The sequence below is a fragment of the Salmo salar genome, chromosome ssa07, assembly GCF_905237065.1.
Source record: "Salmo salar chromosome ssa07, Ssal_v3.1, whole genome shotgun sequence".
NCBI classification, from domain to species: Eukaryota; Metazoa; Chordata; class Actinopteri; order Salmoniformes; family Salmonidae; genus Salmo; species Salmo salar.
In genome coordinates this window covers 5,238,235-5,256,869 of record NC_059448.1, presented here as the reverse complement: position 1 = coordinate 5,256,869, position 18,635 = coordinate 5,238,235, and the positions used below count along the sequence as shown (strand labels likewise).

Below are 18,635 nucleotides of genomic sequence, written 5' to 3'. Positions count from 1 at the left end.
TTGGCAACGTTAACATATGTCAATAAAGCCCAGTAAATTAAAATTGAGAGAGAAAGAGAAAGAGAGAGAGAGAGACTGTTAGTTTCAGTTAGTTTCAGTTAGTTTGTACAGTAAAGAAAGAAGGAGAGCATGAGAGACTGTTAGTTACAGTTAGTTACTGTTAGTTACAGTTAGTTACTGTTAGTTACAGTTAGTTACTGTTAGTTACTGTTAGTTACTGTTAGTTACTGTTAGTTACTGTTAGTTACTGTTAGTTACTGTTAGTTACTGTTAGTTACTGTTAGTTTGTGCAGTAAAGAAAGAAGGAGAGCATGAGAGACGGTTAGTTACTGTTAGTTACTGTTAGTTACTGTTAGTTACAGTTAGTTACTGTTAGTTACTGTTAGTTACTGTTAGTTACTGTTAGTTTGTGCAGTAAAGAAAGAGGGAGAGTGAAAAAAAAACAGAAAACTGGCTTCTTTCCTCTCATCATTCAACAGTTTCTTACCTGAACTCTCCTCCTCACTCTCATCCAAGTCGCTCTCCCTCTCCTCCGTGCTCTCATCCATGGTCTCCTCCTCCCCATCTCCACCCTCTCTCACCCTCTTTTCTTCCATCTTTCCATTGGCTTCTTGTAGTTCACTGTCTCCCTCCACCTCCATCTCTTCCTCTGGTTCATTGACTGAGGGCTGGGCTGGCATCACTGAAAGAGAGAGAGAGAGAGAGAGAGAGCAAGAGAGAGAGACAGAGAGAGAGAGAGATAGACCCAACCAAATCATGAGAAAACTAAAAGAGAATTACTTGACACATTGGAAATAGAACTAGAATGCTATTTGTCCCTAAACAGAGAGAACACAGTGGCAGAATACCTGACCACTGTGACTGACCCAAACTTAAGGAAAGCTTTGACTATGTACAGACTCAGTGAGCATAGCCTTGCTATTGAGAAAGGCCACCGTAGGCAGACCTGGCTCTCAAGAGAAGACAGGCTATGTGCACACTGCCCACAAAATGAGGTGGAAACTGAGCTGTACTTCCTAACCTCCTGACAAATGTATGACCATATTAGAGACACATATTTCCCTCAGATTACACAGATCCACAAAGAATTTGAAAACAAATCACATTTTGATAAACTCCCATATCTACTGGGTGAAATACCACAGTGTGCCATCACAGCAGTAAGATTTGTGACCTGTTGCCACAAGAAAAGGTCAACCAGTGAAGAACAAACACCATTGTAAATACAACCCATATTTATGTTTATTTATTTTCCCTTTTTGTACTTCAAGACATAATATGACATTTGAAATGTCTTTATTATTTTGGAACTTCTGTGAGTGTAATGTTTACTGTTCATTTTTATTGTTTATTTCACTTGTGTTTATTATCTACTTCACTTGCTTTGGCAACGTTAACATATGTTTCCCATGTCAATAAAGATCCTTAAATTGAGAAAGAGAGAGATGGGAGAGAGAAAGAAAGAAACAAACAGAATAATAACTAGGTTACTACTTTATGTCGGTGTTGTTATGTCTGTCTGCATTATCTGACAGTTTGTTAACCATAGCCTAAATAATGTAGAAATATACTAACTTACTATTTAGCAGCCTATTTAAAATATAACATAACTTACTCATCTAGGCCTATGCACAAATAATGATTACACCCTATAATAAACTATTAATAAATCACTCATAACAAAGAGTATTCCTACCAAAGTATATGCAACGTCTTCTATGCCTTTTTGCATAGAAATATAGAAATATAGGAACAGCCTGTTATGTCGGTGGCGCAGCGGTCCGTGAAACGACTCCACGGTGTGGTCCTTCCACGGTGTGGTCCTTCCACCGTACGGCTTCACGGATGTCGCCTACCCTGAGATCATACCGTAGGAAATGTTCCTTCCCCGGGGGGGGTCCTCTCCCGACCAGCCGAATACACAATCTTGAATTTGAAATCATTTTAGTATCTAACGGAAAACAGTCTGATACATGAATAGATCAATGATTTGCTTTTTTTTTTACAGCAAATGTTGTCTATATGCGATATATCTAACCCTGTCTGCGACGGAGACGGTCGTCGTTACATTGTAGACCTTCTCTAACGGAGTGTCATCAACACGCATATAAAGTGAAGTTAGGACGTGTCCGAGACATTCACAGCGATGGTACCACGTACCAGTCAAACATGACACGGTCTGGACGGAGTTACAGCGGCTTGTTCCAGGATATATTATCAGAAGAGACAGAGAAGATGCCAGTCGGATGATCAACTACAAAACCAAATAATAAAGACTAGCAAAATGTGGGGAATGCAGTTTAAAATCTAGAATAGCTTACTTACCGTTGATGGTTTGTACGTTAGTTACTCCAATACTGTAAAGTACAGTTATATTATCACAATATTCAAACTAGGCTACTTCCTTATAGGTGTAGTACACTTCCACTGACACTTTTGCCGGACTCTAAAAATTCTACCGTCTAGCCAATCAACGCAGAGTTTTAATACATGCCTAGCCAATAGAAGCCGTCCTGTGAGATATTACTGTACTGACCTAACCAATCAGTAGCCAACAGACCATCGGTTCATAATACTGGTTTATTTGAGCAGTGGATTTTCACCTACTGAGGGACTTCTATTCATCTGAGTCCCGGTGCACCGTTCTGTGGTCTGAGACGTGACCGGGGAAACGCTGCGACGGAGGAGCCCCGTTTCAAATCAAACTGTAATCTGTTTTTATCAAAAAACAAATCACTTTTGCATGTGATGGAATCCTACTAATTAGTCCACGTGTTTTAACCTAGTCTAGGCTATGTTACTTTTGTTTTGAGCTGAGTTCACCGTTGGCTTTGAACAGAAGCACCTGATTCACACCTGGCTCAGCTCGATTCCAAAACGAATACAATCACTTTTCACCCAAACAAACTCCTCTTACCGGGATAACCCGGCCCAGATAATATAATCCCCTAAATGTCACATAAGTGTCATCTCACGTGCTTTCGAGGATTTTTGTATATTTATGCATATACATGATTAAAAAAAATAGATTTTAGTTATAAATATAGATGTGAAATTATGATTGTAATATTTTTTTTTATCTGAACATTTGACCTCTTTCCAACGATGCGATCCAGAGAGCTGAAGAGGAGGATCCCGCTATCGGCAGATTCCATTCTACTGTATTAACATTTGTTAGTGGAATTTGTCATTGGAAAAACCAAGCTATTTTGGGACGCAAATACACACAGTCTTGTACAATTAACTTTGCGGGGACACACAATTCAGTCCCATTCAAAATCCTATTTTTCTAAACCCTAACCTTAACCTTAACCCTACCCTCCTAAACTTTACCCTAAAACTAACCCTAGCTCCTAATCCTAACCATAACACTGTTTCTAACCGTAACCCTAAACCCCCTAGAAATAGAAAAATCATTTGACCTTGTGGGGACCAACAAAATGTCCCCAAGTTGGTCCAATTCGTCTTTTTTATTATTCTATGGGGAAAATGAATGACGTATTATTATTATTTATTTATTTTGTATGGTTTTAGGATAAACGCCGAAACTAAGGTCCGTGGTAAACAGGTTTAGGAGATCTGATAGATGTAACTTTTTTTTTTTTAATCAATTTTGAAGAATTTATGTAATGATAAAAAGCACATAAAGGCTTCATAATTGATAAAGGTCATGTTAACTGACTGCTATTATTGTATAGAACAACACGTATATATTATATATAGTATATATTATACTCCTATTCTTTCCCCCACAGGGATGACTGAACGTACCAAGGGCAACTCATTTTCCGGGTTTTACGACTACACAGATAGAACAATGAGCCAGATATTTCACCAATGTATAACCATGAAGCATCCGGTTGGCGTTTCCACTTAATACCAAATATGGTGATGAGAGGAAGCCCAGTGACCGGCACTGGGACAAGATGGAGCGATGTGGATTTCGGTGAAGTTCTGATCATTTTCTGATTGATAAAACATTTGATGTCCATACAGTTTACAAAACTAGAATCTTTAACAAACATAGTGGACTGCGTTTTGTAGACTGTATCACCAAAGTTTATTTTTTATTTTAAATGCGTTGTTTAGAAGGAGTGTAAGGGCGAAATTAGTTATTGTGCACTCGCACTTCACATAGCAGGAGTTCACTAAAGGAAATATGCAACTAAACGCTCTGCCCTCCTTCCTTCCTTGTTCTGCCCACTGATTCACTTGCTGCCATTGGAAACAGGCTCTGGTCTATCTTGGTTTAGTTATGAAGTCTTTGTTGGCGCGCTCTATTTACGGTATAATTATACCACAGATGTCCTGCAGGTGGCGACAAAACCCATTTCCAATGTCAGTGATACGTGTTGTTACCGACGACACAGAAACATAATTGGTTGTTACACAAATACACATCATTCTGAAGGACAAACACACACACACACACACACACACACACACACACACACACACACACACACACACACACACACACACACACACACACACACAGTTAATTTTAACATATTTTTATTAAAGTTGCATAAAAGTGTAACAAAATTGGTAAATAACAAGACCCTGTTGATATTGCTATATTTTTGTTTTTCAGTTTTGTTCATCTTTTCCTCCAGAAACACATCACTTCTAAAACAGCATTTCTTTTATCAATAAAATATCTTTTTTTTTTTTTTGCAAAGTTGTCGTACAGTACAATATGTCCCGACACACCCCAACAACAGTCTATCAGGGCTAAAGTCTCAAATAGCACTTTATTCCCCTACATAGTGCACTACATTTGACCAGAGCCTTATGGGTAAGTAAGTAGCCATGTCAGAGTAAGAACAGCCCATATGAGCCTGTTTCTGTACTGTGAGGCAGCTTGATGTATAAGTACACCCTGGAAAGGACTGTAGTCTTATCGCAGGGCCCACATAGGGCTCTGGCCAAAAGTAGTGCAATATATAAAGAATAGGGTGCCATTTTGGACACACCAGGTATAATAATAATAATAATAATAAAACACAGTAAAAATTGACCTAGAATAGATATTTGCATCTAAAGAATGCAGTGTAAAGATATAGATGACCTCTGGGTGACCTCTGAGTGACCTCTGGGTGACCTCTTTCCTAAACAACAACAGGATCTCCTTTTTAAAAAGAGAAACATCAACAACAACAAAACATTGTTCCATTTCATCAAAAAAATGGTTTCATTAAAAATGAAAGTCTCTATTTGGTTTGTTAACATAAATAAAGGTCAAAAGGCAAAGTCAGCTCGGAAAAAATCCTTAAAACCTTAAAAGCCGTGATAGAAATGTCAAGGTCATTTCCGACAGCTTTTACCGGTGAATGCAGTCTCCACGGAAACATTACCTTTTCGTCACGCTGTAAAGCTGAACTTCCACGATGAGGATTAAATAGAGCCCTAATTAAAAAAATTAAAAAAAGAGATGGAGGGAGAGAAGGTGTCATCTGTGTAGATGATTGCTGGAAGTAGAACACAAGGAGAGAGAGGAAGGAAGGAAGGAAGGAAGGAGTGAGGGCCAAATAGAGAGACGTGTGTGTGAGTGATTGAGGAGATAGAGAGCTGCAATGATAAGCAACACTGAGGCCTTGTGAGGCAGCCAAGCCAGGAAGAGTAAGACCTCTGATTCTCTCTCTCTCTCTTGTGCCATCTCTCGATGATTAGGTTTTTCACCCCCCTCCCCCCTCCCCATTTGTGTGTTTGTTGGAGAGAGAGCCACTATTAACATGTGTGTGTGTGTGTGGGCATGAAGAAGCAGCAGCTGCTGTTCCCTGTGTGTGTGTGTGTGTGTGCGTGTGTGTGTGTGTGTGTGTGCGTGTGTGTGCGTGTGTGTGTGTGTGTGTGTGTGTGTGTGTGTGTGTGTGTGTGTGTGTGTGTGTGCGTGCGTTGCTATTTGGATGAGCGCATCCAGACAGACAGCCACAATTTTCCACTACAGTGCCCCCCCCCCCTGCCTTCACTCCTCCCTCCCATCTCACCCCTCATTGGTTTACTGCTCTCCTGAAAACTCTCCATGAGTCCTCACTGAAAATAGCCCTTAGACTGCACACACTACGTGAGAGAAAATAAACTGTTTTAGAGAAGAAAGAAAAAAAAAGAGACAGAGAAAAACAGAACTAGAAAGAAACAAGGCCACTTTGTTCAAGTCCCCCGGTGTGTGTGTGTGTGTGTGTGTGTGTGTGTGTGTTCAAGACCACACACACAGAGCTACGTATAGGGCAGCAGGTATCCTAGCGGTTAAGAGCGTTGGGCCAGTAACTGAAAGGTCGTTGGTTTGTATCCCCGATCCGACTAGGTGTAAAATCTGCCGATATGCCCTTGAGCAAGGCACTTCACCCTAATCGCTCCTGTAAGTCGCTCTGGATAAGAGCGTCCGCTAAATGACTAACATTTAAATGTATACACTGTATTATACGCAGGAGTCAGTCCCATCCTAAAACTCTAAAGGTTATGTCCCAAAATGGCTCCCTATCACCTAGTCCACAACCAGAGCCAAAATGGCTCCCTATCACCTAGTCCACAACCAGAGCCAAAATGGCTCCCTATAAACTAGTCCACAACCAGAGCCAAAATGGCTCCCTATCACCTAGTCCAAAACCAGAGCCAAAATGGCTCCCTATCACCTAGTCCACAACCAGAGCCCTGGTTAGAAGTAGTGGACTATAAAAAATAAGTTACCATTTGGGACTAAAACTCACCACTACTAAACTTACAGCCACATTATAGTATGCTATGTTCACTGGCATCACATTAACATGACAAATAGGACAGATCGATTGATCATTTAACAACAATACAAACCCCTTTAAAAAACTACAAATAAGATTCAACTAAATAAAACATAAAAATAAAACCACAGGATAGGACATCATGAGCCCTGCTTAGATCTGATTGGCTGCTTCAATCTTCTCTCCTCCTCCTCTTCCACCCTCTCTTCACTTTTTCTTCGTCCCTCTACTCCACTCTCTCCTCCTCCTCCTCCTCCTCCTCCCGCCATCTCTGAGGAGGCAAAGATCCTATTTCTTCAGTTGGGTGAGGTTGGGGGTGAGGGGGCAGGGTGAGGATAGAATTGAGGGAGGGGTGAGGTTATTTCTTCTGGGGGGTGGTGAGTTTCTGCATGCCACGTATCTTATCCAGCAGATCAGACACAAAGTCCTACAGGGAGAGAAGAGGGACAAAACACACCATTAGTGACGACATCCTACAGGGAGAGAAGAGGGACAAAACACACCATTAGTAACAACATCCTACAGGGAGAGAAGAGGGACAAAACACACCATTAGTGACGACATCCTACAGGGAGAGAAGAGGGACAAAACACACCATTAGTAACAACATCCTACAGGGAGAGAAGAGGGACAAAACACACCATTAGTGACAGCATCCTACAGGGAGAGAAGAGGGACAAAACACACCATTAGTAACAACATCCTACAGGGAGAGACGAGGGACAAAACACACCATTAGTGACAGCATCCTACAGGGAGAGAAGAGGGACAAAACACACCATTAGTAACAACATCCTACAGGGAGAGAAGAGGGACAAAACACACCATTAGTGACAACATCCTACAGGGAGAGAAGAGGGACAAAACACACCATTAGTGACAACATCCTACATGGAGAGAAGAGGGACAAAACACACCATTAGTAACAACATCCTACAGGGAGAGACGAGGGACAAAACACACCATTAGTGACAGCATCCTACAGGGAGAGAAGAGGGACAAAACACACCATTAGTGACAACATCCTACATGGAGAGAAGAGGGACAAAACACACCATTAGTGACAACATCCTACAGGGAGAGAAGAGGGACAAAACACACCATTAGTGACAACATCCTACAGGGAGAGAAGAGGGACAAAACACACCATTAGTGACAACATCCTACAGGGAGAGAAGAGGGACAAAACACACCATTAGTAACAACATCCTACAGGGAGAGAAGAGGGACAAAACACACCATTAGTGACAACATCCTACAGGGAGAGAAGAGGGACAAAACACACCATTAGTGACAACATCCTAGTGGGAGAGAAGAGGGACAAAACACACCATTAGTGACAACATCCTACAGGGAGAGACGAGGGACAAAACACACCATTAGTAACAACATCCTACAGGGAGAGAAGAGGGACAAAACACACCATTAGTGACAACATCCTAGTGGGAGAGAAGAGGGACAAAACACACCATTAGTGACAACATCCTACAGGGAGAGAAGAGGGACAAAACACACCATTAGTGACAACATCCTACAGGGAGAGAAGAGGGACAAAACACACCATTAGTGACAACATCCTACAGGGAGAGAAGAGGGACAAAACACACCATTAGTGACAACATCCTAGTGGGAGAGAAGAGGGACAAAACACACCATTAGTGACAACATCCTAGTGGGAGAGAAGAGGGACAAAACACACCATTAGTGACAACATCCTACAGGGAGAGAAGAGGGACAAAACACACCATTAGTGACAACATCCTACATGGAGAGAAGAGGGACAAAACACACCATTAGTGACAACATCCTACAGGGAGAGAAGAGGGACAAAACACACCATTAGTGACAACATCCTACAGGGAGAGAAGAGGGACAAAACACACCATTAGTGACAACATCCTACAGGGAGAGAAGAGGGACAAAACACACCATTAGTAACAACATCCTACAGGGAGAGAAGAGGGACAAAACACACCATTAGTGACAACATCCTACAGGGAGAGAAGAGGGACAAAACACACCATTAGTAACAACATCCTACAGGGAGAGAAGAGGGACAAAACACACCATTAGTGACAACATCCTACAGGGAGAGAAGAGGGACAAAACACACCATTAGTGACAACATCCTACAGGGAGAGAAGAGGGACAAAACACACCATTAGTGACAACATCCTACAGGGAGAGAAGAGGGACAAAACACACCATTAGTAACAACATCCTACATGGAGAGAAGAGGGACAAAACACACCATTAGAAACAACATCCTACATGGAGAGAAGAGGGACAAAACACACCATTAGTAACAACATCCTACAGGGAGAGATGAGGGACAAAACACACCATTAGTGACAGCTGTCTCTAGGGCAAGGCTCTCCAACCCTGTTCTTGGTGAGAAACCCTCCTGTACGTTTTAAATCCAACCCCAGTTGTAACTAACTTGATTCATTTTATAAATCATCTAATTATTAGAATCAGCTCAAGGACAAGTGTCTATGGGATAGATGCTAGGGGTTGTGTGTGGCCCGGGCTTGTCAAGTCCTGATCCTAGTAAGATGTCATTTTCTATAGTAGAGTAGGTCAGGGTGTAACAGGGGGTGTTTTTGTGTTTTTCTATGTTTTCTATTTCTATGTTTAAGTTCTAGTTTTTCTATGTTGGGATTGTTTAGGGGTTGATCTCTAATTGGAGGCAGCTGATCCTCATTGCCTCTGATTAGAGATCATATTTAAGTAGGGGTTTTTCTTCCTGGGTTTTGTTGTTTTGTTGTTTTGTTCTAGTGTCGTCATAATAACAGTGAATATGAGCACTCAACACGCTGCACCTTGGTCCCCTTTATACGACCCGCGTTACAGGGCTAAGGAAGGGAGAACGTTTTGTTGATTAGGATCCCCATTAGCTAGGCAGCAGCTACTCATCCTGGGGTCCAAAACCATAAAATACATGACAGAGTACAGTTAGAAACCCATCGGCCCCCGATTCAACAGCAGCATGAAAAATCTACTGTTTCCAGGAAGGCAGTGGGACCCGACGTACCTCAGTAGGTTTGTAACAGTCTATCAGGAGATCTTTAACTCTGGCTCCTCGGTCATCATCACTAGGCATGTCCAGTAGCTCATCCACATCTATCTCCAACTCTGGTATAGCCTCTTCCTGAAATAGAGAACAGAGAGGAGAGAGAGAGATGAGAAACCAGTGAAATGGAAGAAGGTCAGGGAGTCGACAAGAGGATTCAACACAGTAATCTTCCAGGAGGTGCATAAAGATGGCGGTTCCTCCATCATTTTTACTTACAACAAACGCCTTGTTGGCTAAGTAGGTCGCTGTATTATACATTGGTCTGCATTACTCTTCGTTCGTGACGTCATTAGCAGAGTAGACATGATCCCAATTCTATTTCCAAGACGGCAGCGTTTTAGAAAAAGCAACAACAAAAAAAGGTAGATTCGTGCTGATTTATTGTCACATCGAACCATATTGAGCGCCGTAGTTTAATAACTTTAAAAAATAATAATGTCCTATCTGAATTCCTCCATCTTTATGCACCGTCGCCATTGTTCACTGTTGTTTCAATGTTGTTTCAATGTTGTTTCAGCAATCCTATATAAGCAGCAACCAACCAAATGTTTCTTTAAGTACCAGACTCCATTTTTAGACACAATGTTACTGTTTAAAGTTACTACTAAGTTAATTATTATTATAAATAATTACACATTAAGTTTAGAAAGTCCTCAGTTCTTTTCCTAGAACGACATCAGAGGTCATGTCATATATATATATATATAAAAAAAAAGAGGTCCTGTCCAGAAGTAGTGCCCTTAACTGTAGGGAATAGGCTGTCATTGGGTTGGCCACTAGGATAACTTTAAATAGCCCATTATGTAGTGTAGTTGTCACTGTCTACAGAGGGTTGTTGAAGACAGGTGGTGTAGTTCTCTCCTCGACACCAGGTGTTACACACACACACACACACACACGCGCACGCATGCACACACACACACACGCACGCGCACGCACACGCACACACACACACACACACACAGTGTTCTCCCTCTTCACCACAAGGTGTCTCATTCCACATTTTTAGTTAATTATTTCTTATATAAACTGTTCAGAAAAATACAAAACACATTGTTTAATGTATAATACATTTAACACACACAGCAGACACAGACTAGGGATGTAACGATTCACCGATACCCATCAAATGCTTAAGATACAAGTGCATCAGTCAGAAAATCCATTCAAACTTTACGAATCGACGGTTTATTCAACTTTTTGCTCATATTATTACATTCTATCAACCTTCTGAAAATATCTCTCATTTTCCTCCCTTCTGATAATACCTCTCATCTTCCTCCCTTCAGAAAATACCTCTCATCTTCCTCCCTTCAGAAAATACCTCTCATCTTCCTCCCTTCAGAAAATACCTCTCATAATAACGAAAATAATAATAATAATAATAATGATAATAACAATAATAAATTATAATAATAATAATAATAATGATAATAATAACAATAATGATAATACATGATAATAATAATAAATTATAATAATAATAATAATGATAATAATAATAAATGATAATAATAATAATAAAAATAACAATAATAATGATAATGATATTAATAATAATAAATGATAATAATAACAATAATAAATGATAATAATAATAATAAATGATAATAATAATAATAATAAATGATAATAATAATAAATGATAATAATAATAATAAACGATAATAATAATAACAATATTAATAATAACAATAACTTTATTGCAAAATACACAAATTACTAAAACAACTGAAACAACGATTAGAAAATCTGAAAGGAAATCTGACCTGGCTTGAGCTCTCCTCTCGTGATTGTCACATCCTGACCATGGTAAGTTGTTATTTTCTATGGTAGAGTAGGTCAGGACGTGACAGGGGGTGTTTGTTCTATGTTTTCTATTTCTATGTTTAAGTTCTAGTTTTTCTATTTCTATGTTGGTATTGTTTTGGTTGATGATCCTCGTTGCCTCTGATTAGAGATCATATTTAAGTAGGGGTTTTTCTCTTCCTGTTTTGTGGGTGATTATCTTTTGAGTAGTGTGTTGTCCTCTCTGCGTCACGGTTTGTTGTGTTTGTATTTTCTAGTATTTGGTGTTTTGCAACGTTTCACAATAAATTTAACCTGTTGGGCTAGGGGGCAGTATTTACACCGCCGGATAAAAAACGTACCCGATTTAATCTGGTTACCACTCCTACCCAGTAACTAGAATATGCATATACTTATTACATATGGATAGAAAACACCCTAAAGTTTCTAAAACTGTTTGAATGGTGTCTGTGAGTAAAACAGAACTCATTTGGCAGGCAAAAAACTGAGAAGGTTTCATGCAGGAAGTGGCCTGTCTGACAAGGTGTCGTTCTTCTTGTCTCTGTTTATTGAAGAGTGAGGATCTTAGCTGTCCCGTGACACTTCCTACGGCTGCCATAGGGTCTCAGAAGGCGGTAAAAAGCTGAATCGTGGCTTTGCAGGCTCTGGCTGAAAAAAAGTAGCGCGTTTGGGTAGTGGCTGGTTACAGTACTGTGAGACTCAGGCTCGTGCCCGCGTCGACAGAAAGCTTTGTTTACTTTCCTCTGTTTAGCTAAATGGACATTCCCGGTCGGAATATTATCGCTTTTTTACGAGAAAAATGGCATAAAAATGGATTTTAAACAGCGGTTGACATGCTTCGAAGTACGGTAATGGAATATTTCGATTTTTTTTGTCACGAATTGCGCCATGCGCGCGACCCTGATTTACCATTTCAGATAGTGTCTGGGACGCACAAACAAAACGCCGCTATTCGGATATAACGATGGATTATTTTGGACCAAACCAACATTTGTTATTGAAGTAGCAGTCCTGGGAGTGCATTCTGACGAAGACAACAAAAGGTAATCAAACTTTTATAATAGTAAACCTGATATTGGTGAGTGCTAAACTTGCCGGGTGTCTAAATAGCTAGCCCGTGATGCCTGGGCTATGTACTTAGAATATTGCAAAATGTGCTTTCACCAAAAAGCTATTTTAAAATCGGACATATCGAGTGCATAGAGGAGTTCTGTATCTATAATTCTTAAAATAATTGTTATGCTTTTTGTGAACGTTTATCGTGAGTAATTTAGTAAATTGTTAGTGAATTCGGCGGAAGTTTGCGGTATGCTAGTTCTGAACGTCACATGCTAATGTAAAAAGCTGGTTTTTGATATAAATATGAACTTGATTGAACAAAACATGCATGTATTGTATAACATAATGTCCTAGGGTTGTCATCTGATGAAGATCATCAAAGGTTAGTGCTGCATTTAGCTGTCTTCTGGGTTTTTGTGACATTATATGCTAGCTTGAAAAATGGGTGTCTGATTATTTCTGGCTTGGTACTCTGCTGACATAATCTAATGTTTTGCTTTCGTTGTAAAGCCTTTTTGAAATCGGACAGTGTGGTTAGATTAACGAGAGTCTTGTCTTTAAATAGCTGTAAAATAGTCATATGTTTGAGAAATTGAAGTAATAGCATTTCAAATGTTTTGAAAATCGCGCCACAGGATTCAACTGGCTGTTACGTAGGTGGGACGAATTCGTCCCGCCTAGCCCAGAGAGGATAAGTATGTGGAACCACGAACACGCTGCATTTTGGTCTGATCCTTCTGACAGACGTGACAGAATCACCCACCACCAAAGGACCAAGCAGCGTGGGATGGATCAGCAGGAAAAATGGACATGGGAGGAGATATTGGACGGCAAGGGATCCTGGACATGGGAGGAGATCCAGGCGGGATGGTATCGCCTTCCATGGGAACAGGTGGAGGCACCGAGAGCAGAGCGGCGACGAGAGGAGGCACGATACCAACGAAGAGGCAAGTGCGAGAGGCACACGGGGAGTTGGGCAGAGTCAGGGTGGAGTCCTGAGCCAACTTCCCGTGTTTACTGTGGGGAGCAAGTGACGGGGCAGGCACCGTGTTGTGCGGTGATTCGCACTGTGTCGTCAGGGCACATTTACAGGCCGGTGCGATCTGTGCCCGCACCCTGCAGTTGTCGAGCTGAGTTGAGCATCCAGCCAGGGCGGGTTGTGCAAGCCATACGCTCCAGACCTCCAGTGCACCTCCAGAGTCCAGTACGTCCTGTGCCTGCTCCTCGCACTCTCCTTTCAGTGCGCATCCATAACCCGGTACAGCCAGTGCCTGCTGTGAGCACTCGGCCCTTAGTGCGTCTCCCCAGTCCGGTGAGACCGATTCCTGCTCCTCGCACTCTCCCTTCAGTGCGCCTCCATAGCCCAGTACGTCCTGTGCCTGCTCGCCGCACTCGCCCTGAGGTGCGTGTTACTAGTCTGGCGCCTCCTATGCCAGCTCCATCGCACCAGGCCTCCAGTGCACCTGCCAGGTCCAGTGTCCTGTTCCTGCTCCTCGCACTCTCCCTCCAGTGTGCATCCATAACCCGGTACAGCCCGTGCCTGCTGTGAGCACTCGGCCCTTAGTGCGTCTCCCCAGTCCGGTGAGACCGATTCCTGCTCCTCGCACTCTCCCTTCAGTGCGCCTCCATAGCCCAGTACGTCCTGTGCCTGCTCGCCGCACTCGCCCTGAGGTGCATGTTACTAGTCTGGCGCCTCCTATGCCAGCCCGACGCATCAGGCCTCCAGTGCGCCTGCCCAGTCCGGAGCCTCCAGCGACGCTCCCCAGTCCGGAGCCTCCAGCGACGCTCCCCAGTCCGGAGCCTCCAGCGACGCTCCCCAGTCCGGAGCCTCCAACGACGCTCCCCAGTCCGGAGCCTGCAGCGACGCTCCCCAGTCCGAAGCCTCCAGTTTTGGTAACGCAAAAGTACTTTAACGACTAGTGAGTTACTTTCCACAGTAAGTAAAGTTGTAACCTAACGAGTTACTTTAATGGCAGTAAAGTTGTAACCTAACGAGTTACTTTAATGGCAGTAAAGTTGTAACCTAACGAGTTACTTTAATGGCAGTAAAGTTGTAACCTAACGAGTTACTTTAATGGCAGTAAAGTTGTAACCTAACGAGTTACTTTAATGGCAGTAAAGTTGTAACCTAACGAGTTACTTTAATGGCAGTAAAGTTGTAACCTAACGAGTTACTTTAATGGCAGTAAAGTTGTAACCTAACGAGTTACTTTTAAAAGTAACGTTCCCTAACACTGGTGACAACTGATGCGTCTTCTCTCCTTCAGTGTCCAACTACATGTAACTGCGTTGACAGACATTGATCTATATGTCACGGCTGTCAAAAGGAGAAGCGGACCAAAGTGCAGCGTGTGTGTCGTTCCACATTTTATTTACTCTGTGAAACTATGCGATACATAAATAAACTGAATACACAAAACAACAAACCGTGACGCAGCTGTGAAACAAACACTACTCAAAAATAATCACCCACAAAACCCAGGTAGAAAACCCCTACTTAAGTATGATCTCCAATTAGAGACAAAGAGGACCAGCTGCCTCTAATTGGAGATCATCCCAAACAAACCAACATAGAAATACAAAAACTAGAACCTAACATAGAAATAGAACACATAGAATAAACCCCCCCTGTCACACCCTGACCTACTCTACCATAGAAAATAACAGCTTTCTATGGTCAGGACGTGACACTTGTAAGTCATTTTATATGCTGAACAACCCCAGGCAATATCAATAGCCTAGTCAAAGTGAGCACTGAGCTCAGCTTCGCATGCTGACCAATGAGAGGTGGACGGCCTGTTCCTGATCTTGGCACCGTCAGCATTCAAAATGCTAAAATGGCAACGCGTTATATTAGGCTTTATTAGTTGAGTGACAACCTATGTCATTTGCTAGGTAATTGTTATCTATGGGATGTTAAAAAAATTGTGTTTTACCAGAATAAAGGGAAGCTAGTGGAGACAACTCACCTGGCTATACCTGCTGAACGGGCTAACTATACATTTCATTTGGATTGTTCACCATCGGCAAAAGTTTTGGTAGTTTTGGTAATTTTGGTAGTTTTGGTAATTTTGGTAGTTTTGGTAATTTTGGTAGTTTTGCTTTAAACAATCAGTGTTTATGGTTATTTTTAGATATACAGGGTAAAATTGATAGTTTCATAACGAGAACACCTCGCCTTTTGCGAGGTGCACTACGTGGCCAAATAAGATCTGTCTGTAGCTCATTTGTAAACAATAAATATTGATACATAACTAGCTCAAACACTTCATCTGAAAAAAATGTGTTAGTGGGTTATGGTGATTTCAGAACCAGTGTGGAGGGGCGAAAAAAAACGACATTGCCCCCACCTAATCTGATTGGTAGATGCCTAGTCTCCCTTATGACTCTAATCTGATAGTGGTAGATGCCTAGTCTCCCTTATGACTCTAATCTGATAGTGGTAGATGGCTAATTCTCCTTTATGGCCCTAATCTGATAGTGGTAGATGGCTAATTCTCCCTTATGGCTCTAATCTGATAGTGGTAGATGCCTAGTCTCCCTTATGACTCTAATCTGATAGTGGTAGATGCCTAGTCTCCCTTATGACTCTAATCTGATAGTGGTAGATGGCTAATTCTCCTTTATGGCTCTAATCTGATAGTGGTAGATGGCTAATTCTCCCTTGTGGCCCTAATCTGATAGTGGTAGATGGCTAATTCTCCCTTATGGCTCTAATCTGATAGTGGTAGATGCCTAGTCTCCCTTATGACTCTAATCTGATAGTGGTAGATGGCTAATTCTCCCTTATGGCTCTAATCTGATAGTGGTAGATGGCTAATTCTCCCTTGTGGCCCTAATCTGATAGTGGTAGATGCCTAGTCTCCCTTGTGGATCAGATCAGGTGCCTACACAGTACATACTAGGGCTGTGATGATACCAGAAACACAATATTTTCCATGGCAACAATGAAAACACAAAGCACACGAAACACTGTGGTGTTTAAAAACCTGCTGTATGTAAAATATTGTGTGCTATAGCTTAGAATATATACATATATAGCTTAGAAAAGATATGCGAGTCTGGATGGCAACAAAATGATGTTTGTTTCCAACACTAGGAATGTTTTCATAAAGAAGTGAAGTCAGCATCGTGTTTTGCTTCCTTGCCATGATACTAACAAGTATCACAATACTGGTATCGTACAGACACCATAAAGATACAGGTATCAGCCCTAGTACAGACACCATAAAGATACAGGTATCAGCCCTAGTACAGACACCATAAAGATACAGGTATCAGCCCTAGTACAGACACCATAAAGATACAGGTATCAGCCCTAGTACAGACACCATAAAGATACAGGTATCAGCCCTAGTACAGACACCATAAAGATACAGGTATCAGCCCTTAAGGCAACATATGTCCATTGTTTTTGCATTTTCTTTGGTCAAAATTGCTAAAACTCAGTATTATTTGGTTTGGGAACATTGATGCACAATGATATTTAAAACTTGTCTCCGATGTTTTTAAAGCAGATTGAATTCAGGACTGAGACTAGACCACTCAGGAACAAGCAATACCTCTTGGAAAGTCATTCTGGTGTGGCTTTGACATTATGAAAAATAAACCTATCCCAGGGTTCGGTTTTCAGAAGACTGAGGCGGGTTTTCCTCTAAATGTTACCTGCTGCGTTGACATTTATTTTGTTACTGACAAGCGCCCCAGTCCCTGCCGGTGACAAGCATACCCATAACATGATGCAGCTACCACCATATTTAAAAAAAAACAAAAGGGATCAACAACACTCCTCTCTCCCATCATCCTCCCCCTCGATTAGGGCTGCCCAAGCCGGCTGTCACTGCACCTGTCTACTGATCACACACACAGAGACACACACACACACACACACACACACACACACACACACACACACACACACACACACACACACACACACACACACACACACACACACACACACACACACACACACACACACACACACACACACACACGCGTGACATTCAAACTGAGTAAACGCTTTAAGCTGGTGTGAGAAGGAGAAGGGGAACAGTGTGTGTGTGTCTCTGTGAGTGTGTGTGTGTCTCTCTGTGTCTCTGTGCGTGTGTTTGTGCGTCTCTGTGTGTGTCTCTCCGAGTGTGTGTGTGTGTCTCTGTGCGTGTGTTTGTGTGTCTCTGTGTGTTTTTGTGCGAGTGTGTTTGTGCGTCTCTGTGTGTTTGTGCGTCTCTGTGTTTTTGTGTCTCTGTGTTTTTGTGCGTCTCTGTGTGTTTGTGCGTCTCTGTGTGTTTGTGAGTCTCTGTGTGTTTGTGTTAGAGGTAAGTGGATGTAAGGGGTTTTAAGGATTCAAGCAGAGCAGCAGAGCAGCAGAGCCCGAGTGTGACAGAGAGAGAAAACAGACAGAATGGTTGTGACAGGCGGCTGTGTTACTGTCAAGACTACTGCAGTGATCACACACACACACACACACACACGTCTAACACAGAAACACACACAGAGGCAAAGAGGCAGATTAACACACACACAGACAGACAACACACATATTGAGAAAAATAGACACACACACAAGCCCAGACACAAAGGTACAGGCAGGCAGGCAGGCAGGCAGGCAGGCAGGGAGGCAGGCAGGCAGGCAGGCAGGCAGGCAGGCAGGCAGGCAGGCAGGCAGGGCGGAGGCAGGCAGGCAGGCAGGCAGGCAGGCAGGCAGGCAGGCAGGCAGGCAGGCAGGCAGGCAGGCAGGCAGGCAGGCAGGCAGGCAGGCAGGCAGGCAGGCAGGCAGGGAGGCAGGCAGGCAGGCAGGCAGGCAGGCAGGCAGGCAGGCAGGCAGGCAGGCAGACAGACAGGGGTGAGGTAAGCCGACACAAAGAATGTTCCACACAACACGTGCTACAAGCCAGTCAGTCAGGGAGAGAAGGAGAATGAGAAGGAGAGGGAGAGGGAAAGGAGTGGGAGAA

General features: G+C 42.4%; 2 protein-coding genes across 2 annotated transcripts in view; both read right to left on the bottom strand.

Moving 5' to 3' along the window:
- LOC106608459 (breast cancer metastasis-suppressor 1 homolog) overlaps positions 1-2,615 on the bottom strand; it is a 31,694-nt gene extending 29,079 nt beyond the window's left edge. The window contains exons 1-2 of the mRNA XM_014206389.2: positions 2,326-2,615; positions 488-682 (exon numbers count right to left, since the gene is read on the bottom strand). Of these exons, the coding sequence (XP_014061864.2) occupies positions 488-680 (193 nt within the window). The 5' untranslated portion in view covers positions 681-682; positions 2,326-2,615. The remainder of the gene's footprint in view (positions 1-487; positions 683-2,325) is intronic.
- Positions 2,616-6,813: 4,198 nt separating this feature from the next.
- Positions 6,814-18,635, bottom strand: part of LOC106608460 (protein phosphatase 1 regulatory subunit 14B) — a 38,633-nt gene continuing 26,811 nt past the window's right edge. Inside the window, exons 3-4 of the mRNA XM_014206391.2 lie at positions 9,772-9,888; positions 6,814-7,164 (exon numbers count right to left, since the gene is read on the bottom strand). Of these exons, the coding sequence (XP_014061866.1) occupies positions 7,096-7,164; positions 9,772-9,888 (186 nt within the window). The 3' untranslated portion in view covers positions 6,814-7,095. The remainder of the gene's footprint in view (positions 7,165-9,771; positions 9,889-18,635) is intronic.